Below are 22,385 nucleotides of genomic sequence, written 5' to 3' on the forward strand. Positions count from 1 at the left end.
AGAGGCAATTTTCCTGTTACAACGCTGATTTTGGGAGGGGGGTTAGTTGCCAACAAAAAAAAAAGCCCTGTGTGATGTCACAAAGCATGGCAGCAGCGCTTGGTTACCGCTGGATGACATCGCCCCGTCTCCGAGTGACAGGAAGTGGCGGCCGCTGCTGGTTGCCCAGCGATTCCACTTCCAGGTCACTGTTTGACCCAGACCCTGCTTACAAATCCCTTCCTGAAAGGGAGAATCTTTTCAAGGTTGCGATGAGTATGGAGTTCAGGTATATCCTCTTTCCTTGTGAAAACTCTGGGGCTTCTCTTATATCTCCCATTTTCTTTACTTTGCAGTCTCTGTAGTTTAAAATTTCTTGCCACACGCCCTTTCTGGCTTTTCATGGAGCATTCCCCTTAGAATCAGTCTTCCTCATTGCTCCCTGCCCCCGTTTTTGCAGCTCCTTCACAGGGACCAGAAATATTCGTGGTGCCTGGCTTGTTCATCTCCTAGAAAATCTAATTCCCTGCTTGAACCAAATTAATTGGCCAACTACATGTTAATTGAGGATTAGAGGTTGACCTCCTGTCAGTTAATTGGTGGGGTTAACAAGCAAACACCCCTGAATTCAGGACACACTGGCTTGTCTCCCTCTTGCACCAAGTTTTAATATAAAACAGGATCTTGAAAATGTGACTTTTTATTCCTGTTTGAATAAGAGTAGCAGCTAATTTTCCCTCTGGAAAGAGCCTGGCTTTCAAACAAATCCACAAGCGTCACTCTCCTACTCAGCTAGGCTAGCAATATGTGGAGTGACAGAAAGGAGCCATTTTTGGTCACACAGATGCACACACAGCTCTGATTGCCTGAAGGCAACACTGACTCGCCACAGGTGACTAGCTTAAATGACAGTTTGCAAGGCTGGTTTTCTTTCAGTGCAATGAAATCATGGGCAGCCAGAAATCAGTGGGGCTCAGCTGGCAATAGATTGGCTGCCTGATCCAGTCTTAGGGCTCTTCTCATGTTATTCATGGCTAAGGAAGGGGTTTCAGCCTTTCCCCCTGATTTGCTAGCTTTCTACATGCAACACAGGCTTCTGTGTTTTCTTATTGAACACTGTGGCACTCACATGGGGCCTGCAGTCTGGAGGTGTACCAGCCCGATATGCCTCTGAATCACAGGTGGGGAAGGTGGCTGTCGAACTAGGGTCCTTATGGCAAGCTTGGGCCCTTTTGGCCTGATCCCAGCAGCAGGGGTCTTATTAACATTCTTAGAACCTGTTGTGATTCCGCACGATGTGCACAGGAAAGCTCTTGGCGTCAGAGAGTGTGTGGTGCCTCTGACGTATCCACTGAGAGCATCTCAAGGCTAGGAAGGATCCCCATCACAGGGCCACATTCGCTGCACACACAGCCAGTATACCCATGTTGCTTTCTCGCTGTCAGATGTTTTCAAATTCAGCCTTCTTGATCAGACCTTCATTCCACCCACCGATGCAATTCAGTATCCCAGTCAGTATTGCAGCAGAGAAGTGTAAGGAAATAGACACAGAAGAGAAGGCTATAGAGCCAATGATCTGTCCTGGGTAGAGATGAGCCCCAGTGTTTGCTGTCTCCAGGGCTTTCTGCATCAGGGTTGGGCAGCCTCGGGCCTGGAGAGGGGTGGTCCCCAGGACTCTTCCGCAGCCACACACCTCTCCCTGTGCATTGCCCTGGGCCTTGCTTCATTCTCTTTGAATGTTTTTGCCCAGCTGGAATATCTCTTTGAACTCTGAAAAATTAAAACAGGGATGGAGAACTTGTGAGGCCTTCCAGGCATTGTCAGACTCCCAACTCCCATCGCCCCAGCTGATGTTCAGCATTAATAACGTCTGAAGGGCCAAAGGGTCCCTTCCCTGCGTTACAGACTGTGGGTCACTGTGGGAGAGAGATGTGCAACTCAGCATCTTTCTCATAATTCCCCATCCTTTTCTTTTTTAATTCAGCAGTGACCAGGACAGGGGACGGCTTACCCCCTCGCCAGACATCATTGTCCTTTCTGATAACGAGGCCTCCAGTCCCCGTTCCAGTTCCCGCATGGAAGAGAGGCTCAAGGCTGCCAATCTGGAAATGTTCAAGGTAAGTGGCCCCTCAGGCCAAGGGACTGAGCACATCCTTAAGGTGCGAAAGAGTGTGTGCAAGCTCTCGGGCCACACAGAACGCTTCTTCTGGTGCCTGTTTGAAGCTTCAGGTGGCTCATTTTGAAGCTACAGCAAAGTGTCTTCGCAGGCCACATTCATGCAACAGGTTTAAAGTGCTGTGACACCACTTTAAAATGGTTCCCCCCGGCCCAAGAAGTCTGGGAGCTGTAGTTTGTTGAGGGTGCTGAGAGTCATTAGCAGGCCCCTTGTTCCCCTTACAAGAGCTACAATTCCCAGTTTCCTGAGAAGAGGGATTAATTGTTAAACCCCTCTGAGAATTGTAGCTGCAGAATTCCTGGTAGGACAGGGGATGTGTCCATTCTCCAAATGGACTGCAAATCCCATCATCCCTGACCATTGGCCATGCTGCCCGGGGCTGATGGGAGCTGGAGTCCAAGAACACTGCTGAACTACAACTCCCATCGTCCCTAGCCGTGGTGACCATGGTGGCCACGGCTGAAGGGTGGTGCTTCCAAACCAAGCAGTCCTGTTTGATGGGTGTGGGCTGGCAGCCGAACTGCAAGTGTCTCTTAACCCTCCTTTCTCCCTCTCCTCCACCACAGGGCAAAGGCATTGAGGAGAGGCAGCAGCTCATCAAGCAGCTGCGGGACGAGCTGCGGTTGGAGGAGGCCCGGCTGGTGCTGCTGAAGAAGCTACGGCAGAGCCAGCTGCAGAAGGAGAACGTGGTGCAAAAGGTAAGGCTTGGGGGGGCCATTCTGGCGAAACGCAGGAGGGTACCCAGGCTTCCCACCAGGACACAACACCGTGCCTTGGAAATGTCAGCTGCCGCATTGGATCCATCCTTCACCCTTTGCTCATTGGAGCAAGGAGACCGTGGGTGTGTGACGAGGATTTCCCTCTCTGTGTACGGAGATTCTCAGAAGTGGCCAGGGACCATTGGGAACTGGTAGGGCAGAAGGCAGGGAGCCCAACAGCAGGTGGCACCAGAGAGCCGGTTGCAAACAGAGCCATCAAATTGTAGTTTTGTTCCCCATCCTCCTCCTCTCCTCCCTGCTGAGTTCTACAAAGGTAGAATGGAGACTGGGGAGGAGGAAACAACCAAGAATACCCCCTGAGCTTGTTGTGAGGCTGGGGGCTGGCTGAGATTGGGGAGGGGGGCCAGTGCCCCATTTGCCCAAGCAGACATGTCTCCACTGGCATCGCCAGTCCCTGCAATGCATGCTCTCCCACAGTCTCTGAGACCTGACTGACAGGGCATTCCAGGGGCCTATTAACTGGGCTGCCCCCCAACATTGCAAAGTGGGTGCACCTCCCCATTACTCCAGAAGTGTAAGTTTTATCTTTGCGTAAAGTGAACGTTGCCTCCAGTTTTGAGCCAACAAAACTCTGCTCCAGAGATGGAGAGCTTTAGAGCATCCCAATCACTCTAGTCTCCCTATTTTTTCTTTCTCTCCTCTAGACTCCAGTTGTCCAAAACGCAGCATCTATTGTCCAGCCATCTCCTGCCCATGTCGGACAGCAGGCTCTGTCCAAACTTCCCTCCCGGCCTGGAGCTCAAGGGGTTGAGCCCCAAAACCTCCGAACATTACAGGTAAGAGGCCTGCAACATGGCAGCGTGTCCCCTTCTGCGTCCCATCTCTTGAGCACCTCTTACCTGGCTGTAAATGTGGGCCTGGCTGTAAATGGAGGTGGTGTGGTGCCTCATTTGTTCCTGCCTCTTCTCTCATCTACCATGCCGTAGAGCAGCAAAGTGGATTTTTCCGTTTAGCGCAGGGTTAACAAACTTCCATCCCATGAGTCTGATTGGGCCTAGACATGCCCACCTACCCTAGAGCATCTGGTATAAGGGAGGTAAAGGCAGAGCTTTTCCGGATCGACGGCTCCCCTCATAAAGCAGTTCCCAGGAAGCCTTTTGCCTGTGCTGTTCAAACCAGATCAAATCCTTTATTATGCATTTGCAGACCCACTAAGAGCATGCCGGAGATAAAAGCATGAGCAGGGGAACTTGTGCTTGCTTAAAATACAATATAATGCAAGGGGTAAAAGCATACATACATCTAAAATACTATAGGCTGCAAATGATGAAAAACGTAAGATGCAAATTGGAATTAAAATGAAAGTATCCTCTTGCAAAACTTTGAACCTGCACAGTTTGATTTCTAACTGTGCTGGGGGAGTCCATTGATTGACAGGTGGTTGGCTCCGCCCACCTGTCAAACGTGATGCACTGGGGCATGGGGGGATATAAAGGATCTGGCCAGATCCAAGTGCCCACCCCTACTTCATAGGTCTGTCCAGCTGCTTCCAAGAAATCCCCCCCCCCTCTCCCTCCGGCATCATTGTCGCAGTTCCCAGAAGTCCATCAGTGCTGTGCTGACCTTTATTTTTCTGTGCAAACTCCACCAAGTTGGAAGAAGGGGCCATGACCCTTTTTACTGGAATGGAAACCGTGCCAAGTCACTCAGGAGCAGCACAGGGGCAGCTTTCCTGGGAAGTTATTTTTCTTCAAAAGTCAGTTTATGAAGACCTACCTGCGCACCCGTGCCTCTGGCTGTCCCTGTAGAAAATGCCACAGTTCAAAGGACTGGAAATCAGTAGCACAGTTTTCATTTTCGGGAAAGGTTTTTAATGGAGTTTGGGCTCACGGCCCTGGCCTGGCATGGGGATAGGGGGTTAGGTCACCTATCCTATGAGGAAAGGGGGAGCTGCTGTATACCTGAATCTCCCAAGTAAAGCTGAGAAAGAGCTACTGTCCGTCAGCGTCATCAACACTGAGCTGCATGGACTCAGGATAAGGCAGATTCCGATTTAAATCAGCCAGTTTTCCAATGAGGGCTAGAATAGTAGCTGTAGTTTGGATAGATGCACATGCTTTGCAGACAAGAGGTCCCAAGTTCAGGCTGGGAGGGACCCCATCTTGAAACCTTGGAGAGCCTCTGCCAGTGGGGTATAGATCAGCCTTCCCTAACCTCAGTGGTGTAGCGTGGGGGGTGCAGGGAGGGCCGGCCGCACCGGGCACAACATCTGGGGGTTAGGGGGCACAAATCCACAGATTAGGGGCGCAAATCCATGGGTTAGGGGGCGCAAATTACTTTCCTTGCCCCGGGTGCTGACAACCCACACTACGCCACTGCCTAACCTAGTGCCCTCTGCCTGCTTTGAGCCCCAGGTCCCAGCTACGCCCTACTGGGAATGACATGGGGATGTGCTTTGTAGATGCAGCACCGCAGAAGAAGTTGCAAACCTCACCTTGGTTCCATGCTCTCCATCTCTCTAAAACACACGCTTTTCTCCTTTTTGGAGCAGGGTCACAGCGTCATCCGGTCCGCCACCAACACGACCCTCCCCCACATGCTTATGTCGCAGCGCGTCATCGCACCAAACCCCGCCCAGCTCCAAGGGCAACGTGTCCCTCCGAAACCGGGCCTCATCCGCACCACCACTCCGAGCATGAGCCCCGCCATCAGCTACCAGCCAGTGAGTAAAGCAGCCCGGAAAGGGTGGGAGGGCCAGTGGGCCTGATCTTCTTGCACGGCCACATTGCCCACGTGGCAGTTTTAAACTTTTGTTTTTGTGGTGACAAATTTGGGGGTGGGGCTTTGTGGAGCCCGAGAACAGCATTTCCACATGGGTAACCTCAGTGGCTGGAAGTGTTAGAGACAAAAGTGGGCCGAGCAGTGGGTGCGTAGATCACCTTTGTTCAGCAAGTTAAGTTTTATTTAAACCACTGAGCCTCTTGGGCTTGCCAGTCAGAAGATCGGCGGTTCAAATCCCCACGACAGGGTGAGCTCCCATTGCTCTGTCCCAGCTCCTGCCAACCTAACAGTTCGAAAGCACACCAGTGCAAGTAGATAAATAGGTACCTCTGTGGTGGGAGGGTAAACTGTGTTTCCATGCTCTCTATTTTCCGTCTTGGTGTCCCTTTGCGCCAGAAGCGGTGTAGTCACATGACCCGGAAAGCTGTCTGTGGACAAACGCTGGCTCCCTTGGCCTGAAAGCCAGATGAGTGCCACAGCCCCATAGTCTCCATTGACTGGACTTAACCGTCCAGGGGTCGTTTACCTACCTACCTACCTACTTACTTACTTACTTATTTATTTTTATTTTAGCTATTTATTTATTTATTTATTTATTTATTTATTTATTTAGTTTGTGTGATCCGTTGAAGGCCACATTTCAGACAGGCAAAAGCACTCAAGGAGGGTGTGAAGCAGGGCTGCTGGTGAGGGGGCGTGGCCTGTAGTGAAGGGGTGTGGCCTGGAGAGAGTCCCAAAGGTCAGAGAGAAAAGCCTTGGAGGGCCACACACCTTTAACATTTTCTTTCTTGTCCCCTCTACTCTCCTGCACCTTTCCTCCGCAGCAGTCCAGCTCGGCCGTCCCCTGCCAGCGCACCACGTCGTCTGCCATCTACATGAACCTTGCCTCCCACATCCAGCCGGGCACGGTGAACCGGGTGTCGTCGCCCCTGCCCAGCCCCAGCGCGCTCAACGACGCCGCCAACTCCCAGGCGGCCGCCAAGCTCGCCTTGCGCAAGCAACTGGAAAAGACCCTCCTGGAGATCCCGCCCCCCAAACCGCCCGCCCCGTTGCTCCACTTCCTGCCCAGCGCAGCCAACAGCGAGTTCATCTACATGGTGGGGCTGGAGGAGGTGGTGCAGAGCGTCATTGACAGCCAAGGTAAAGGCCAGTGTCGGGGGCAAGGGCCGCAGCAGAGGCGTTGCAACTGGGTTGAAAGAGGGTGTCAGAGGGAAATGAGCTGGAAATCCCATTTCCCATGCCTCCTGATTCAGGGGACATGGGGAACTAGCCTCTTGCTGTCCGCCTGATGGAGCCGTCCTGTCACAGATAAAACTGTTTTAGTTATTGGTACGCTTTTAAGATTTTTTAAATCCAAAAACATTATTATTCTGCTCCAGGGTAGCCTGACAATAGAGGCAAACTAGGCCACACTCACTCGCGTTTGTCCCCCTCCCCCCTTTTTCTTTTTCTTTTTTTTTAATATCTTTTTATTAAGTTCTTCACTACAGAAAACATAAAAACATTGAGAAATAAAACATAACGAAATACAAACGAAAAGAAAACACACATAGCAATTAAACAAACAAATCTACTTTAAAACACTAATTGACTTCCCTCCATCTCGGATTGGACTATACAAACCCAATATCTCTCTGCAGTTTTATTTAGCTAAATCTATACGTCGCAGGTTTTATATTTCACCTACTGTGATTTTAATATTTCCTAGATTTGCTTCAATGTATGTTGTAAATTTGTTCCAGTCATTAATAAACTTTATACTTTTTTGATGTCTGATTTTCTGTGTCATCTTAGCTAATTCTATATACTCGAATAAATTAATTTGCCATTCTCTGACGGTTGGGATGTTAGGGGCCCCTCCCCCCTTTTTCTTTGCATAAATGAGGCTGCATTTTAATGTTTTAATGTTGTATTTTAATCTTGTTCTTAAGTTGTATTCATTCAGCTTATTTTTATTATTATTTGTTAGCCACCCTGAGCCCAGCCTTGGCTGGGGAGGGCGGGGTATAAATAAAATTTATTATTTATTATTATTATTATTATTATAAATGAATGTTTAGCTTGTGCTAAAAGTCGTTGAAATTCTGAACCCTGGGGGTCTTCTCCGTACCCCCTTGACCTGGAACGGTTCCTGAGAGAAAGGTCCCCCTTCCTTTGTGTGATGCATCTTCTTCTACCCCCCTTTCCCAGGCAAAGGTTGCGCTTCCCTCTTGCGAGTGGAGCCCTTTGTTTGCGCCCAGTGCCGCACGGACTTCACCCCGCACTGGAAGCAGGAGAAGAACGGCAAGATCCTGTGTGAGCAGTGCATGACCTCCAACCAGAAGAAGGCGCTTAAGGCTGAGCACACCAACCGGCTGAAGAACGCCTTTGTCAAAGCTCTGCAGCAAGAGCAGGTGGGTCCCTGTTGCCCTGTCGGAGGGAGGGAGGGAGGGAGGGAGGGAGGGAAGCGGGGTGAATCCAGGTGAACTGGAAGAGGTGTGTGCTTCCTGTCCCTCTGAAGAAGAGACATAGCTCAGTGTCAGAGCTCTGCAACTAGAAGGTGCCAGGATCATTCCCCAATGGCACCTCCACAATGGGCTGAGAGGACGTTTCCTGAACGAAACCCTGGCGAGTTGCTTTCCCTCAGTTCGGGCGACACTGAGCTCAGTGAACTCAGTATAGGCAGCTTCCCATGTTCCTCATTGCTCAACGTACATTTTGAAGGGCTGTAGCTCAGTGGTAGAGAGTCTGCTTTGCACGTGGAAAGATCTGGGTTCAATCCTCAGCGTCCCCGGGTAGGGCTGGGCAAAGATCTTTGTCTGAAACCATGGAGAGCTAGCCAGTGTCGGCAGCACTGTGCTAGGTGGACCCAATCGTCCGTTGACTCTTTATAAGGCAACTTTACAAGGTCCCTGTTGAATTCTTCACCGGGGTTTTCCCCTTGCACATTTATTCAGCACGAATAAAGTGTTTTGGAAACCAACTTTGAAACAGTCATCGTAGCTTCCCCTTCCTATTCTCGACCCTGACCCCTTGGGTCTCTGGGAATTGCAGTTTGGGGAGGCAGCAGTCCCCTGAAATGAATGCATGGGGTTAGATCGGCAAGATTCACTCCCAAGGAAAACCAGCAGTGGAAAGCTACGTTTTTCAGGCCTTCTTGAATGTCGGAACTGAGCGAGTGTTAGCTGGAAGAGAGCAGGAAGGCCCCGTCTCATGCACTTACCAAACTAGCCAGTTTCAGTGGCTGGCACACAAACCGGGCCATGGATATTGGACTGCAGGCAGGGTCATCCGAATGCAGCTTGTTTGTGGGGTGGGCGGCCTGTGTGCCGCCAGATGACAGCCACACGGCCCAACTCATGACCAGCCTCTTCTTTTTTCCCTCTGGCAGGAGATAGAGCAGCGGTTGCAGCAGCAGGCAGCGTTGTCCCCCACCGCCACTCCCGCCAGCGTGTCCAGCGTTAGCAAACAGGAAAGCATCATGCGACATCACACACTCCGCCAGGTGAGAAGATCTTCCTCGCCCAGCCCCTTCTGGCAAAGTGGCCCCTTTCGCATCCCACAGCCGCCAGCTGTTCAGATACCCCCTCCCCTCAAAACAGCCTTCTGATCTTGTCTCCAGGGCAGCCCATTCCCCTCCCCTCCAAAAGCAAAAGGCTGTTCTCGTGTGATGTGGGGGGGAGAGCATTCAATCCGAACATTCAGCAGCCGCAGAAGTTTTGTGGCGTGCTTCTGAAACTTAGCTAGCCGTTCACTGGCAGACTCCCACAAAATAACCTTCAGCGAAGGAACGGAGGACGGCCGGCTGGTCCTGCTGTAACGATAGTTAAACGGACAGGACTAGGTAAAATGAAGCGAAGGAAGGTTTGAGAGATCATGAGATACGTGATTTATGATATGTATGAAGCAGCAGAGTTTTTTTAATACCACCTCTCTCTGCTGCGAGAGTTCCATGTTTTGGAATATTGGAAAAACCTATCCGAAAATAGATTAAGTTTAATAATGCACCGCCTAGTAATACAATTCAGTGTATCTTGATTCAGATAGGTAGCTGTGTTGGTCTGATGCAGTCAAAATAAAAAATACTAAGGTGCTACTGGACAATTTTGTTATTATTATTTCGAATTCAGTGTATGTTTGTTTTTATAATGATGATATAATCATCATTATTCCTACCATAGGGACGCGGGTGGCGCTGTGGGTAAAAGCCTCAGCGCCTAGGGCTTGCCGATCGAAAGGTCGGTGGTTCGAATCCCCGTGGCGGGGTGCGCTCCCGTTGCTCGGTCCCAGCGCCTGCCAACCTAGCAGTTTGAAAGCACCCCCGGGGGCAAGTAGATAAATAGGGACCGCTTACTAGCGGGAAGGTAAACGGCGTTTCCGTGTGCAGCTCTGGCTCGCCAGAGCAGCGATGTCACGCTGGCCACATGACCCGGAAGTGTCTTCGGACAGCGCTGGCCCCTGGCCTCTTAAATGAGATGGGCGCACAACCCCAGAGTCTGTCAAGACTGGCCCATACGGGCAGGGGTACCTTTACCTTTTATTCCTACCATATTTTTGTGATTGTCAGTTGTTTGGAACTTGTTTTAATCTTTAATTGTTGTTAACCCACCCTGTGGCCTTAGGTAGGGCGATAATTCATTGTGTGTGTGTGTGTGTGTGTGTGAGAGAGAGAGAGAGAGAACGAACACTGGAGGATGGTCCATTAAAGTGAATGGGGTGCTGTGCCACCAGCTTCAGCCAGCCCCCACCTGCCTGCCTTCACAACCAGTCCAGGGGTGGTTTGGCTCTGCCTGCCATTGGCTCCACTTACTTCTTCTTCCCCACCCTTCCTTCTTCCGCACCAGTTCCAGCAATCACACCTCCTTTATTGGATGTATTTGCTAAATTGAGTAGCAATAGTATTATTGAAAAACCAAATGCAGCAGAGCTTTGAAAACCCTGTGTGTCTTATGCAAACACTTATCTTAACCCTCCACACAAATTTACTACACAGTCGTCTTATTCCTGTCCACTCAAAACACGTCTGGTTGCGTGCTGAGTAATTCTTGTCGGCAGAAAATGAATCTCCAAATCAGCACTGTGAAGCGCTAAACACTGAGTGGAGTTTGGACCCGATACTTTTATTTGTTTGTGCCCCACTCGTTTTCCTGATGTTCTGTTTCCTCTGTGTCCCCCTCCCCTTCTCTCTCCAGGCACCGCAACCCCAGAGCACCCTGCAGCGTGGGATCCCCACCTCGGCCCGCTCCATGCTGTCCAACTTTGCGCAGGCCCCGCAGCTTTCTGTGGCGGGAGGCCTCCTTGGCATGCCAGGTAGAGTCTTCCAGAATTTGGGGGGTGGGGGGCAGAGATGCGCAGAGGACCCTGCCTCAATATGTATCCTGCCCTCTGCCAGCCGATCCCAGGAGAGGTGCCACAGGAAGGGATCATTCAGCCCCTGGAAGAGAGATGCCCAGATTTGGGGGGGGGGGGGGTTTCGGGTGGCTGGTACACATTCAGACCACGTGGCTGAACCTTTGCAATGGGCCAGGGGGCATCCATCATAGTGAGGGCCAGAAGGGAAAACCAGTGTATTGCAAGACACACAGAGACATAAATCCCTGTGCCTCGGGGCAAGTGGGGAATCAGTCTCTCTCTCTCTTACACGCAGTGAATAATGCAAATGACGTGGACGATTTTGTTGAGATATCGCATCCTTTTATAGAACACTTTGCCAATACCCCCTGAAGAATGGCAGCTACTGCAATCACAGATTGGACTTCAGCAAACTTAACTAGATGGATCTATCCTGGAGTGGGGAGTGGGAGTCGACTTGGGGTTCTGTTCTTGTATCTTTTCGCTCTTTTCTATAATTGTTTTATATTGGAAATTTTAAAAATTTATTCTTTTTTTTTAAAAAGACAGGAAATGCAAAGGGGGCACGTTCCAGCCAGGCAAAAGAAGGGTGGAAATCGGGGCTGGCGATGAGATTGGGAGGGGCCGCATTTGGCCCCTGGCCCTGAGGTTCCCCACCCACGCATGAGACACATTCCCAGGAGAGGAATCGGCTGCCTGTGCCTCATAGCAGAAACGTTCCTACCTTTTCCTCTTCCCAGGTGTCAACATCGCCTACCTGAACGCCGGGATCGGGGGCCACAAAGCGTCGAGCCTGGCGGACCGGCAGCGGGAGTACCTTTTAGATATGATCCCGCCACGCTCTATATCGCAGTCCATCAGCGGGCAGAAATAACGCCAGCTGCGCCCCCCTCCCCACCCTTTTCCCACCCACCTGCCCCCCCCCCTCATCCGTCGCATGCAGTGCCTGTACTGGTGCCTACCATATGTGGAGGAAAAGACAAAAAACGAAAAAAGACAAAAAAGAAGACGACAAAAAACCACAAAAAAAATGAGAAAAAAAAGACAAGAACATTAAAAAAAAAACACTTCAGTGACCTGCCCTCTTCCGGAACCAACTCTCCCTCCCGCTTCTCTTCTCATCTCCCGATTTTGTTTGCGGGGAGAGGCCAGGCGCCCCCGTCCCTCCCTCCTTCGCTCCGTTCTCGAGGTCAGAACGCGTCTGCTTGGATCCTGCACTATACACTATGTTAATGCTTTGTTTTACGCTCCCTTTTATTTTATTTTTTAATTTGTAATGATAATGCGTAGAATTTTTAAACTTGTTGTGTTCTTATTTTTATTTCCCTTTGGCTTAAAACGGACAGCTGAGAGAGAGAGAGCGCACCTTTTCGTTTTTGTTTCTTTTTTTTAAAAAAGGAAATCTTTCTTAGAGACTTTGAAAGGCTCCTCCTCCCGAAAGCTGATCGGGGCTGACTCAGGGCTTTCGGCAGGGTTGTTACAGAGGCACCCCAAGGCGGGGAGGTGTAGGCCACCCCCATGGGTGTGGCCGATCATCTAGAAGCCACAGCCCTGGAAGCCGACGGCGTCTCAGAGAGTCCTCCCTGGTTTGGGTGGGTTTCTTTGTTTCCAAAGGAGTGGGCTAGAGGGGCATGAGTTTGCCATTGGCAGAGCAGGGCATGCTTCTCTGAAACGTCCATGCCAGGGATCTATGCCGCCTGCGCCCTTGGAGACGGGCCTCCGAAGACGAACTGTGCTGGGTGCTTTCAAATGCTCTTTGGCTCTCTTCACCCCTCTGAGCTGTTGGCTTCCCCCAAGCCTGCCACCCTGTGTGGTCTCCGTTACGCCACCCCTTTCCCAGACCAAAGGAGCTTCAGGCGACACGCCGGTTCCCCAAAATGTTTCTCCGCGGAGCCATCTCTTCGCTCGTCTCTCCTGCGCCGTTCATGCTGTGGAGGCCACCGTTGACGGGCCAGGAACGTCTTGCAGCGTTGCATCAGCGGAGGATACCAGGACGTGTAACCGGCCTTCTCTGCCCACCCTTCCGTTGCCGGGGGAGCTTCAGCGAGAGAGAGAGTGCCAAATATTTCAAGGTCCGCCACTGCCACCGGAGCCCTCGAGATCAGCCCCGGAGGCGTTTCCCTGACATCGGACCCTCGCGAGCGGAGAGCGAATTGCTCACTCACACCCCAGGCCGCTGCAGGAGCTCTTTGAGCTGTACTCCACCCTGCTCTGCTTTGTTTAAATTTTCTGCTTTTTCTTCTCTGCTCCTCCAGTCTGAAGCAATGGGGAGGGAAAGGGAGCGTCCCTCTCTCCCTCTCGGGGTTCCCCTTCCCCGCCAATCTTTTTTCACTTGCGTCCCCCTTTCGGAAGCACTGAATCAAGGACCCCAAAGCCCTCTGAACTCGCGCACACAGGCATCCCAGCCGGCACTCCCCACCAGGTCTGCGGTATCCCCTCCCCACACCTGCGCTTCCTCTCCCCCCCTCCAATCACTGAGCACTTAACAAAGAAACAGAGGTGGGGGGAAACTGCCCATGCGTTGGGAGGGGCCGCAAGATACTTTTCAGAAGCTAGCAGCAGCTTAGCATTGCAGGTGTGTGTAGATCGGGATAGATACCTCTGGGGTTCCCCCGCTCTGATGTTGCCAGGCCAATTGTCCCATCATCCCTGGGTTATGGTCCAAGCTCCTTCCTTGGGGCTGGTGGGAGATGGTGTCTGGCCGCATCTTTGAGGGCCACAAGGTTAACTATCAATATATACATGCATATGTACACACACGCGAGACACGCAAACCAATAGTTTCCGTTTCCCTGGAAAGCTTTTTCTTTTCGTTCCAGGATCCTTCCGACTGTCGAGATGCCGGCAGGAAGGTTTCCTTTGAAAACAAAAACAAAGTTTGGCTGCGTCTTAAGATATCTCCTCCATGTGCTTACACCCTTCCTTGCCTCCTTGAGGACCCCGAACCCTTGCCCACCCTCCCCAATTTGCTTAAATTCGATCTACGATCTTCCCTCACCCCAAAACAAGTGCCATTGTCCTCCCCGCACCCCTTCCCCCTTTTAGAATCGGGCGTTGCCAGGTGTGAACCAGTTCCAGCCACCTAGTGTTATTGGGGAGGGGGTGGGTATCCTTTTGGTCTTGTGTTGTTGTTTTCTATTAAAAAATAATAATACGGCGATGTAAGAAATGTGCAATAATTATTGCCTCTGCCTTTCAGGGCCCAGGCAGAGGCTTTGGTGGCAAGCATTGAATGGTAGCAAACCAGCCACTACTTTGGAGTTTTGGGGGTGGGAGGGCAAGGATTAGCCACTCCCCCCCTCCCCACCGCCATCACCACACTGGGGTGGCATATATGGCTTTGGCAGCAGGGCAGAGGACTCCCCCACCCCCCCGGAAGAATCCTGCCTATTGAATCAGTGCTTCTCTCATTCTCTGGCTCTTGCCAGTCTTTTCCTACCCCAAAGGGTGACCTCCAATGAAGTTCTGCTCCGATGAGGTGCCTTGAAATGTAAGGACCTAAGCCAGTCATCTCCCACCCACCAGGGCTGTTCTAAAAACTAGTAATGACCCAAAGGTTGCCGTTCTAGATCAGCCAGCCAGAACTTGTTCTCTTCCACCCTGTTTCTGTTGGGACCACCTTTTCCCCTGCCTGCAAAATGTCCCTCTCCTAAAGGAGCCTGGAAGTCTGCTCAGCAGACCAGCCCAAGGACCACAATTGGTGTTTTCTCATCTTCTCCCAGAAGAGGGTCTTCCCAGTGGGATTAGCAGCCAGCCTCCTTGCAGAATAAATTCGCTCCTGGCTCAAACTTTCCAGGTTGGCAAAGATTTCTCTCTTTTTTTTTTTTTTTTTTTTTGGAAGCAGGTGTTTTGGGATGAGGGAAAGGCACTGATCTAAGAAGGATTTCTTCTTCACCTCTTCTATTTTTCTCCCTCTCTTTAGCACAGAGAGAGGAAGAATGGAGGGGGGGCATCTCTATAGGGGAGAGTGTGGAGACTGCCCTTGCGCACTCAGGCAGGTAATTCCACTTTCGCTTCCCCTGGGAGCTCACCTCTTTAGCATAGAGCAGGATCGTGGCCCTTTGGCACTTCTGCATGGTGGCTGGACCTACTCAGCCAATTTGGAGCAGGTTGGGGGGGGGGCTTGGCTCCCTACCCCCTCAATCCCCCTCTTTACAACAACGTCCCTTCCCAGGATGCAATATTTGCCTGTGGTGGACACACAGCCCCATAAACCCCTTTCCACCCGCCCCATAAATCCCTTACTTTAAAATTGATTCCCATCTTTCTGCTTTCCTAAAGCCAACAAATGTCTTTCTCTCACATATACACACACAAACCCATTTCTCTCTTTGTTTTTCTGAGGGGGCGGGGGGTGTAATGTAGAAAACCATCCTTTTTCATGGTACAGAATTAAGGGTTTCCTTTTCCATCTTATGGGTTTTTTCTCTCTTTTCCAGATTAGTCATATGTGCTTTGCGGTTGATGCTGTTTTTATTTTTCTCCCGCGTTTCTTCCATGGGGGGTTGGGGTTGGGAGGAGAAGCGTAACTCACCTCCCTGGGCTTCTGTTTCACTCCCCCCGCCCCACAACCTCGGTTTCCTCTCCTTCCCCCCATTTTTTTCGCTCCCTTTCTCCTCCCCCACCCCCAACAAGCTCTTCTTAGCTTAACAATACTTGCTGCCGAAACATTATAACTAAAGACTTTTCTTCGTTGTATATAAGCTATTTCTTGACACATTTAAAAATAAAAAAAAATGAAAACTGAAAAAAAAGAAGTTTGGGGGCGGGTGTACGGAAAAGCCGACAACAAAAAACAAACAAACCGGGGGGGTAAATTGTACATTTGTGTAGAGAAAACAAAAACGACAAAAAGAGAAGACAGCTTAGCCATGAATATTGTGAAAGTTGTTTAACGTCCTTTTTGTAGTGTGACCTTCTTTGTGTACGGCGTTTAAAATGTGCAAAAGGCAGTTTCCTGGAGATTGGGGGGGGAGGGAGGAGGCTGGGGCGGGGCGCTATGCAGCTCATGTCACCCGCCCCACACTTTACCCACCTGCACCCCCAAAAAAAAGCTGAAACGGACTTGGTGGTAGCCATCATTTCCCCAAAAAGGTGCCTTTTCTTTCCCTTGTGTCAGAAGCAAGGAGTCCCACAAACTACCAGCATGCACACGGACTTTGAGCCTTGGTAGAGGCCACAGGCCCAGGGGCTCCCTCCCCATCCCTCTAAACCCCCCCAAACCCCAAGTTTTCACAAACGGGGGAATCAAATACTAGTATTAAACTATCAATGTATTTGCACTGTTTGTAACAAATGCTTTAGGCTTGAGACAGCATACACTTCTCTCGACTGTTCCTCATCCGGCTTCCAGACACTCAGCTCCCACCGACCCAGATTTCCAAGGGGAGATAGTACTTCTCCCTGCATCTCCCCTTTCAACCATTTGCTGATCCCTCTCAGCTTCATCGCCTTTCATTCTTTCCGCCTCTCAGTGATCCACTTTCTATCATCCCCGCCCCCCCAAAAAAACCCACTCTTAAATATCAGTGACATTCTAGAGACTGTTTGATATTCTTTCCCCTGCACCCCAAGAAAGTGCATCCAGGATTTGAGTTCCTGAAAATCTTGGGTTGTTTTTTTTAAATTATGTGGACCGTGCATCTATCACTCATGGTTCCAGCCCACCAGCGAAGGTTTCCACTGCCCAGGTGGGCAGAGATTGTGCTCTGCTTAGCTAAGCTGTTCATCCATACGTGTGAGTGTGCATACATGCACATACAGGAAGGGAGAATGTGACTCATTCCACATCAACCGGCCGTTGCCAAACAAGTTCGAAGCCCATCAGCACAGTGGGGAATATCAGGCTTAATGTCTCTCGTAGAAAGCCTCCTCCGTCAGCTTCAACTTCCTGAGGTTCTTAACGTGGGGATGGAAAGGTGTAATAGATTTTCTACGAAAGGCAAGCACTCCAGTACCTTTGAGATCCGTTGAGTGTGAAGAGAGCCGCTTAAATGTCTTGTCCCATCTTAATTGGGAGCCTGAAGTCTTTGCATGCCAGTACGTTCTGAATAGAGTCTCTCCTTAACTGTCAACCCCACCAGTTTAATTGAGGGCCATCCTTATGAGCTGTCAGACCCTCTTATGGAGGGCTCTTCAAGAAATGGGCCATGTCTCTTATCTACTTTGGAGAACGACAGTTCCAGAAATGGACCAAAGTGTGCTTTCGCATCTTGTGCAGCCCTTCCTGATGACTTTTGTTTATTTGCCCTTAAGATTCCAGGGCGTCTGGTTCCTAACACTCCAGGGATTGTTTGGCTCCTTTTCCCAATGCTATTTCATTTCCCTTTGTTCCAAGTCGGGCGTTTGGGAGTAGCTTTCTGACTTCTTGGTCGGTGTGCTCACTTCTTGGTTCTTTTTATAAAGCCAAGCGTCTAGTCTTTTATGACATTACTAGACTCAAGAGGACTCCGGCATTTAAGGGCTGTGATTTTTGCAGCCTGCCATTACAGGTGCATTCTTTGTGACCTTCTGTCATGCACCCCAATATCACCTCTCTTGGAAATCTATATTCAAACCCACAGGTGCGGAGGCTTCGAGGAAAATCTGAGCAAAGCTGTTGTGAAACCAGAATGTGTTCACCATTGATTTGAAAGATTGTGTGTGTGTGTGTGTGTGTGTGTGTGTGTGTGTGTCCTGAGGGACAGAATCACGTTTTTAAATTTTGGTGTCACATGATGAGCCCCCAGAGCTGACTCAATGATCCATCCCACATTTGATCTGCAGCATGCTGGATAACATTGACTGGACTTGATGCTGGCCGAAAAGCACTTTCTCACCTTCCCATACTTCCCGGAGTGTAGCTCTCCTGGTGTGCAGGTTGCATGCAGTGCTGTTCCTACTCGGAGTCGACCCATTGAAAGCAATGGACGTGACCAACTTAGGCCGCTTTTCATTTCTGCGGGCCTGCTCTTGAGTATACCTTAGGTGCACACAACCCTGCATCTTTACATCTCTGGTCCCAGACCTCTCTCCCTCCACCATTCAGCCGATGGCGTGGTCCCAATTCCCCCCTCTTCTGTCTCCTGGCCTGAATTCAGGAACCTGCACCCCCAGTTGAGCAAAGTGCAGAGGCTTCTCCCACGAAGAGGGTGGGAGAGTCAACCAGATGAACATCAGATTGTCCCTTTGCTGCCATAGGGGTGGTTGGCTGCGTGGGGAAGGAACGTGTGGGAATCCTCTGTCCCTCCTGATATTGCTAAGCAACGGCTCTCACCCCTAACCATTGATCGTGCTTGCTGGGGCCGATGGGAGTTGTAGTTCAGCAACATCGGGAGGGCCAAAGGATTCCCACTTGTGGGGTGTGGACTCCTGGTGCTCTCCCTCACCTGAGCACTTCTTCCTTGGCCATCTCTTTTTCTGTAGCCTCTTGACCTGCAGCCATGCTCACCATTCCTTGCACCAGGCTGTTGACCATGAGTCAACCTTACTCTAGTTCTTGGGAACTAGCCACCACCTCTTAATACGGCCATAATTTCCCCCCTACTCAACCTTCACCTTCTCTTTTCCCCCCACACTCCCATTGTGGATCCTGTATCTCGCAGGGGTCCCCCCCCCCCAGCACAACATGATATCTCTTGCAAGGATCATAGCAAATCTGGGGAGGTCAGTTGCAACCGTCCTACAGCCATAAGTTACAGAGGCAGGGTTCAGCTTCACCCCCCTATCTCTTCGGGTCAAGAGCAATGGTAGTCCCCTTGCTGGGGCTGCTGGCTATCAGATCAAGGGCCTAACTTGCCAGAGAAGCCCTTCTTCCTCTCCTCCCCACACCCCCAAAACATCCCATTTTGCCACTCTCCCTCCTCAACCTTCAATTCCTCTAGCTCAGGTGGGAAGCTGCAGCCCTCCAGATGTTGGGAACCTGTGGCCTTCCAGATGTTGCTGCAATGCAGCTCCCACCATCCCTGGCTGTTTGGTGCACGGGCTGAAGCTGATGGGAGCTGGAAGTCCGGCAACAGCCAGAGGGCCACAGATTTCTTCACCCCCACAGCACGGGGGGCTCATGGCACCATGAGTCGTTCCGTTGCAGGAGCAGGGTGTGTATGTGTTAAAAAGACAAAAAATTCATGCGGCTTAGCACACACACACATACCAATTTGAAACCCGGGGCAGCGAGAGATAGCTGAGCTCAGGAGGGATCAGAGAGAATTGCAGCTGCAAATTATCGGGGTGAAGGGGGGGGGGAACCTTGGTGGAAATCGGGCCTTTTGCACAATTTTAAGAGGGCTTTTAATTTTAATTTTCCGCATTGTGTTTTTGAAAATCCGGTTTAAAAGGAGAAGGAAGGAAGGAAGAAAAAAAAAAAAGCTGTTTAAATATTGCCAATTGATTATGCAGTGACCTGATTAAAAATAATAATAATAAGCTAATTTTTGGAGAAAGGATTAAAAAAAAACTTTGTAATATTTATCACTTGCAAGCTATGTTTAATAAAGAAAGGAATGGTTTATACATTTTGATGTGACTGGCACATTTTGGATTTGCTGTCGGGGAGATCCGGGGAGAGGTCTTTGGAGACAGCACCATAGAATTTTTTAAATAACACTTGTATTTGCGTATGGGTCACCGATCAGCATCCTTGGGCCAGGGGGCGAAATCTTCAGGGATGACTCGGCCACTGGCCCAACTCCTTGGGCTACTCCCCCTAGTGGTGAGGAACAGCTAACACTGCCTTTCTAGCATTTGGGACTTTCTGGTTTAGAGAAAAGGTGAGATACGAATCTCCGGCCTGCAGGACCTCTCTTACAAACTCACCTCTGCCAGTTGTTTGTGGATGGATTTGTGAGCATAGGGTGTGTGCATGCAAATTCGGTGTGTGCCCAGCTTTGACTCCGCCCATGGTTGGCTTTGGCCCCGCCCACCACTGGCACAAGCCCCACCCATCTTGGGGCTGAAAAGGCTCCCCCTGACTTAATCCATATTCTCCCCCAAGGTCATGGAACCAAAGTCCCTTCCCAGCCTTGCAGCTGGAGAACTTCTTAACCGGATGGGGGAAATGGGAAACTTCAAAAGAGGTGCTGAGGAGCCACTAAACTTTATGCCTCTTCTCCATAACTTAGGAATTGTGTAAAAAATAATAATAACACCCTTCAAATACTATTTTTAAAAAGCTTTTCTCATCTCAAGGCATTTTTTAGTTTCTGGAAGTTACATTCCAAACTAGGTGAGTGAGCAGTGAATGCCAGCTTTTTCAGGAAACCCTCCAAAATTTGGGCTGATTCAGTTACGAAGGTAACTGATGGGTGATTAGGATATTATTATTATTATTAATAATAATAGAAGTTCCTATCTCGCCCTTCCTCCCAATGGAGCCCAGGCTGGCAAACATACAGTGCATAAGGGTTAAAAATGAAATGTTTAAACACTGTCAAAACTTTTATCTGGGAGCAAACCACAGGGATGTTTTTGACACTTGAAGTGTATGTTTTTTAGGCCCCAACTTACAGTTGTAAGTGATTTTAATACTGTGTTTTAGGGCTGTAACCTGCCCAGGGACCTTAGGGGGAATGGCAGGAAATAGATGATTAAAATAAACTCAGGCTGCACTCCTGTGCTATGTGTTTTATACATTTAAAGGAGTATCATACCACTTGAAACAGCCACAGCTTTCCCCAAAAGAATCCTGGGAACTGTAGTTTGCTAGTGGCTCTGAAAGGTGTTAGGAGGACACCCTGCATCTTAAAGGTAAAGGATCCCTGACCTTTAGGTCCAGTCGTGACCGACTCTGGGGTTGCGGCGCTCATCTTGCTTTACTGGCCGAGGGAGCTGGCATACAGCTTCCAGGTCATGTGGCCAGCATGACTAAGCCGCTTCTGGCGAAACAGAGCAGCGCACGGAAACGCTGTTTACCTTCCCGCCAGAGCGGTACCTATTTATCTACTTGCACTTTGACGTGCTTTCGAACTGCTAGGTTGGCAGGAGCTGGGACCGAGCAATGGGAGCTCACCCCGTCGCGGGGATTTGAACCGCTGACCTTCTGATCGGCAAGTCCTAGGCTCTGTGGTTTAACCCACAGCGCCACCCACGTCCCTGTCTTTATCTTACAGAGCCACAATTCCCAGAGTGGTTTAACAATCCATCCAAGGGAACAGTGGGAATTGTAGCTGTGCTAGGAAAATAGGGTGTCTCCTGTAACAACTCTCAGCACCCTAACAAACTACAGTTCCCAGGATTTCTTTGGGGGAAGCCATGACTGTTTATAGTGCTGTGGTGCTTTAAATGTATAGTGCAGATGGAATCTACTCAGAATATCCATTGCATGTCCCATCAAAAAACAATACTAAGAAAAAGCCAGACTCACTTTAAATTTCATTCTGTGTGTTTCAAATTCATTGCCCAATGTCAGTCTCTGCTAATGGGTGAAAACTTCCATTCCTCCTGCCCCCTCCCACAAAAACAAAACAGTAGAACCAAGGGTTGTTTTGCACATTGTTTTTTTTTTAATTTTCAACACAAGACAAGAAAGATTTCCAGACATCAACCCTGCATCCTTGAGGTTTTGAAACCTTCGGTGGCTACCTCTCTTTGAACCAAGCTGTAAAATTGGGGCCAGTGGTGCAGAAGGTGCGATACAAACGAGTTACTCTTGGGTAGGAATGGGAGAAATCTCTCCTGGCAATTCATTGGTCTTGTTTGTTTTAAATCACAAAACCAAGGGGACAAGTTCACATGATGGTGTAACTTGAAATAAAAAAAATCATTTTCAAATTCAGAATGGAGTTTTTTAATTTTAAAAAAACCTTCAATAAGGTGAGTTTTTAAAATGATGCTGTACGGTACAACATATGGTATTTTCAGTTTTTCCTCCTTAAAAAAAAAATCAGCAGCATAAAAAGGGGGAAATTTAGAATTAATTTTGCAGGCCAGTTTAAAGTGAGGAGAATGTTCTACCAATTCCAACTTTTCCCTTCCATTTACACATTAAATTCCCCCGTGGTGGTAGGAGGGAATTCAACATTTGGTATCATCCTCCCAGTTGCTTTGGATGCCTTGCGATGCCAGTTAAAACTGTCTCCGCACCCTCTCGCTTTTGAAACCCCGATCTTGTTGACACCTAGTTAATTCTTTGAATTGGCTGAGGAGCCCCCTAGAATTTCAAAACCACAAGTTGCCTTTCCGTTTGTAACCACCAAGCATTGAACAGTGATGGAGAAGATTTGGGGAGTCCCTCCTGCATCTCTCCACCACACCCCCCAAACAAACATTTACGATGGTCCCACTTCTCTGGTCCTCTCCATCACCGTTGGGCCGTACTCTCTCTCTCGCAAAGGACGTTAGCTTTTCCGCAGCCAGGGGGTCTCCCTTCTCCAATAATTAATCTTCCAGGAGACCCCGGGCCGTGGCTTCTTAAAGCTTGTTTA

General features: G+C 49.7%; 1 protein-coding gene across 11 annotated transcripts in view; it reads left to right on the forward strand.

Annotated features, from left to right (window-relative positions):
* The window catches only part of GATAD2B (GATA zinc finger domain containing 2B), a 65,742-nt gene extending 46,261 nt beyond the window's left edge, over positions 1 to 19,481 (forward strand). For 4 of the 11 annotated variants that reach the window (XM_083715768.1, XM_083715764.1, XM_083715769.1 and 1 more), the window contains exons 3-11: positions 1,964 to 2,096; positions 2,722 to 2,853; positions 3,579 to 3,710; positions 5,426 to 5,596; positions 6,480 to 6,795; positions 7,846 to 8,048; positions 9,026 to 9,139; positions 10,827 to 10,944; positions 11,727 to 19,481. In XM_083715768.1, the coding sequence (XP_083571894.1) occupies positions 1,964 to 2,096; positions 2,722 to 2,853; positions 3,579 to 3,710; positions 5,426 to 5,596; positions 6,480 to 6,795; positions 7,846 to 8,048; positions 9,026 to 9,139; positions 10,827 to 10,944; positions 11,727 to 11,860 (1,453 nt within the window). In that variant the 3' untranslated portion in view covers positions 11,861 to 19,481. Of the gene's footprint in view, positions 1 to 71; positions 269 to 1,963; positions 2,097 to 2,721; positions 2,854 to 3,578; positions 3,711 to 5,425; positions 5,597 to 6,479; positions 6,796 to 7,845; positions 8,049 to 9,025; positions 9,140 to 10,826; positions 10,945 to 11,726 lie in introns of those variants that run through there. The other 7 variants (XM_083715770.1, XM_083715771.1, XM_083715773.1 and 4 more) reach the window with 5 other exon arrangements.
* The last annotated feature ends 2,904 nt before the right edge of the window (positions 19,482 to 22,385 follow it).

The sequence above is a fragment of the Podarcis gaigeae genome (genome assembly GCF_964106915.1).
Source record: "Podarcis gaigeae genome assembly, chromosome: 16".
In the NCBI taxonomy this organism is placed as follows: Eukaryota; Metazoa; Chordata; class Lepidosauria; order Squamata; family Lacertidae; genus Podarcis; species Podarcis gaigeae.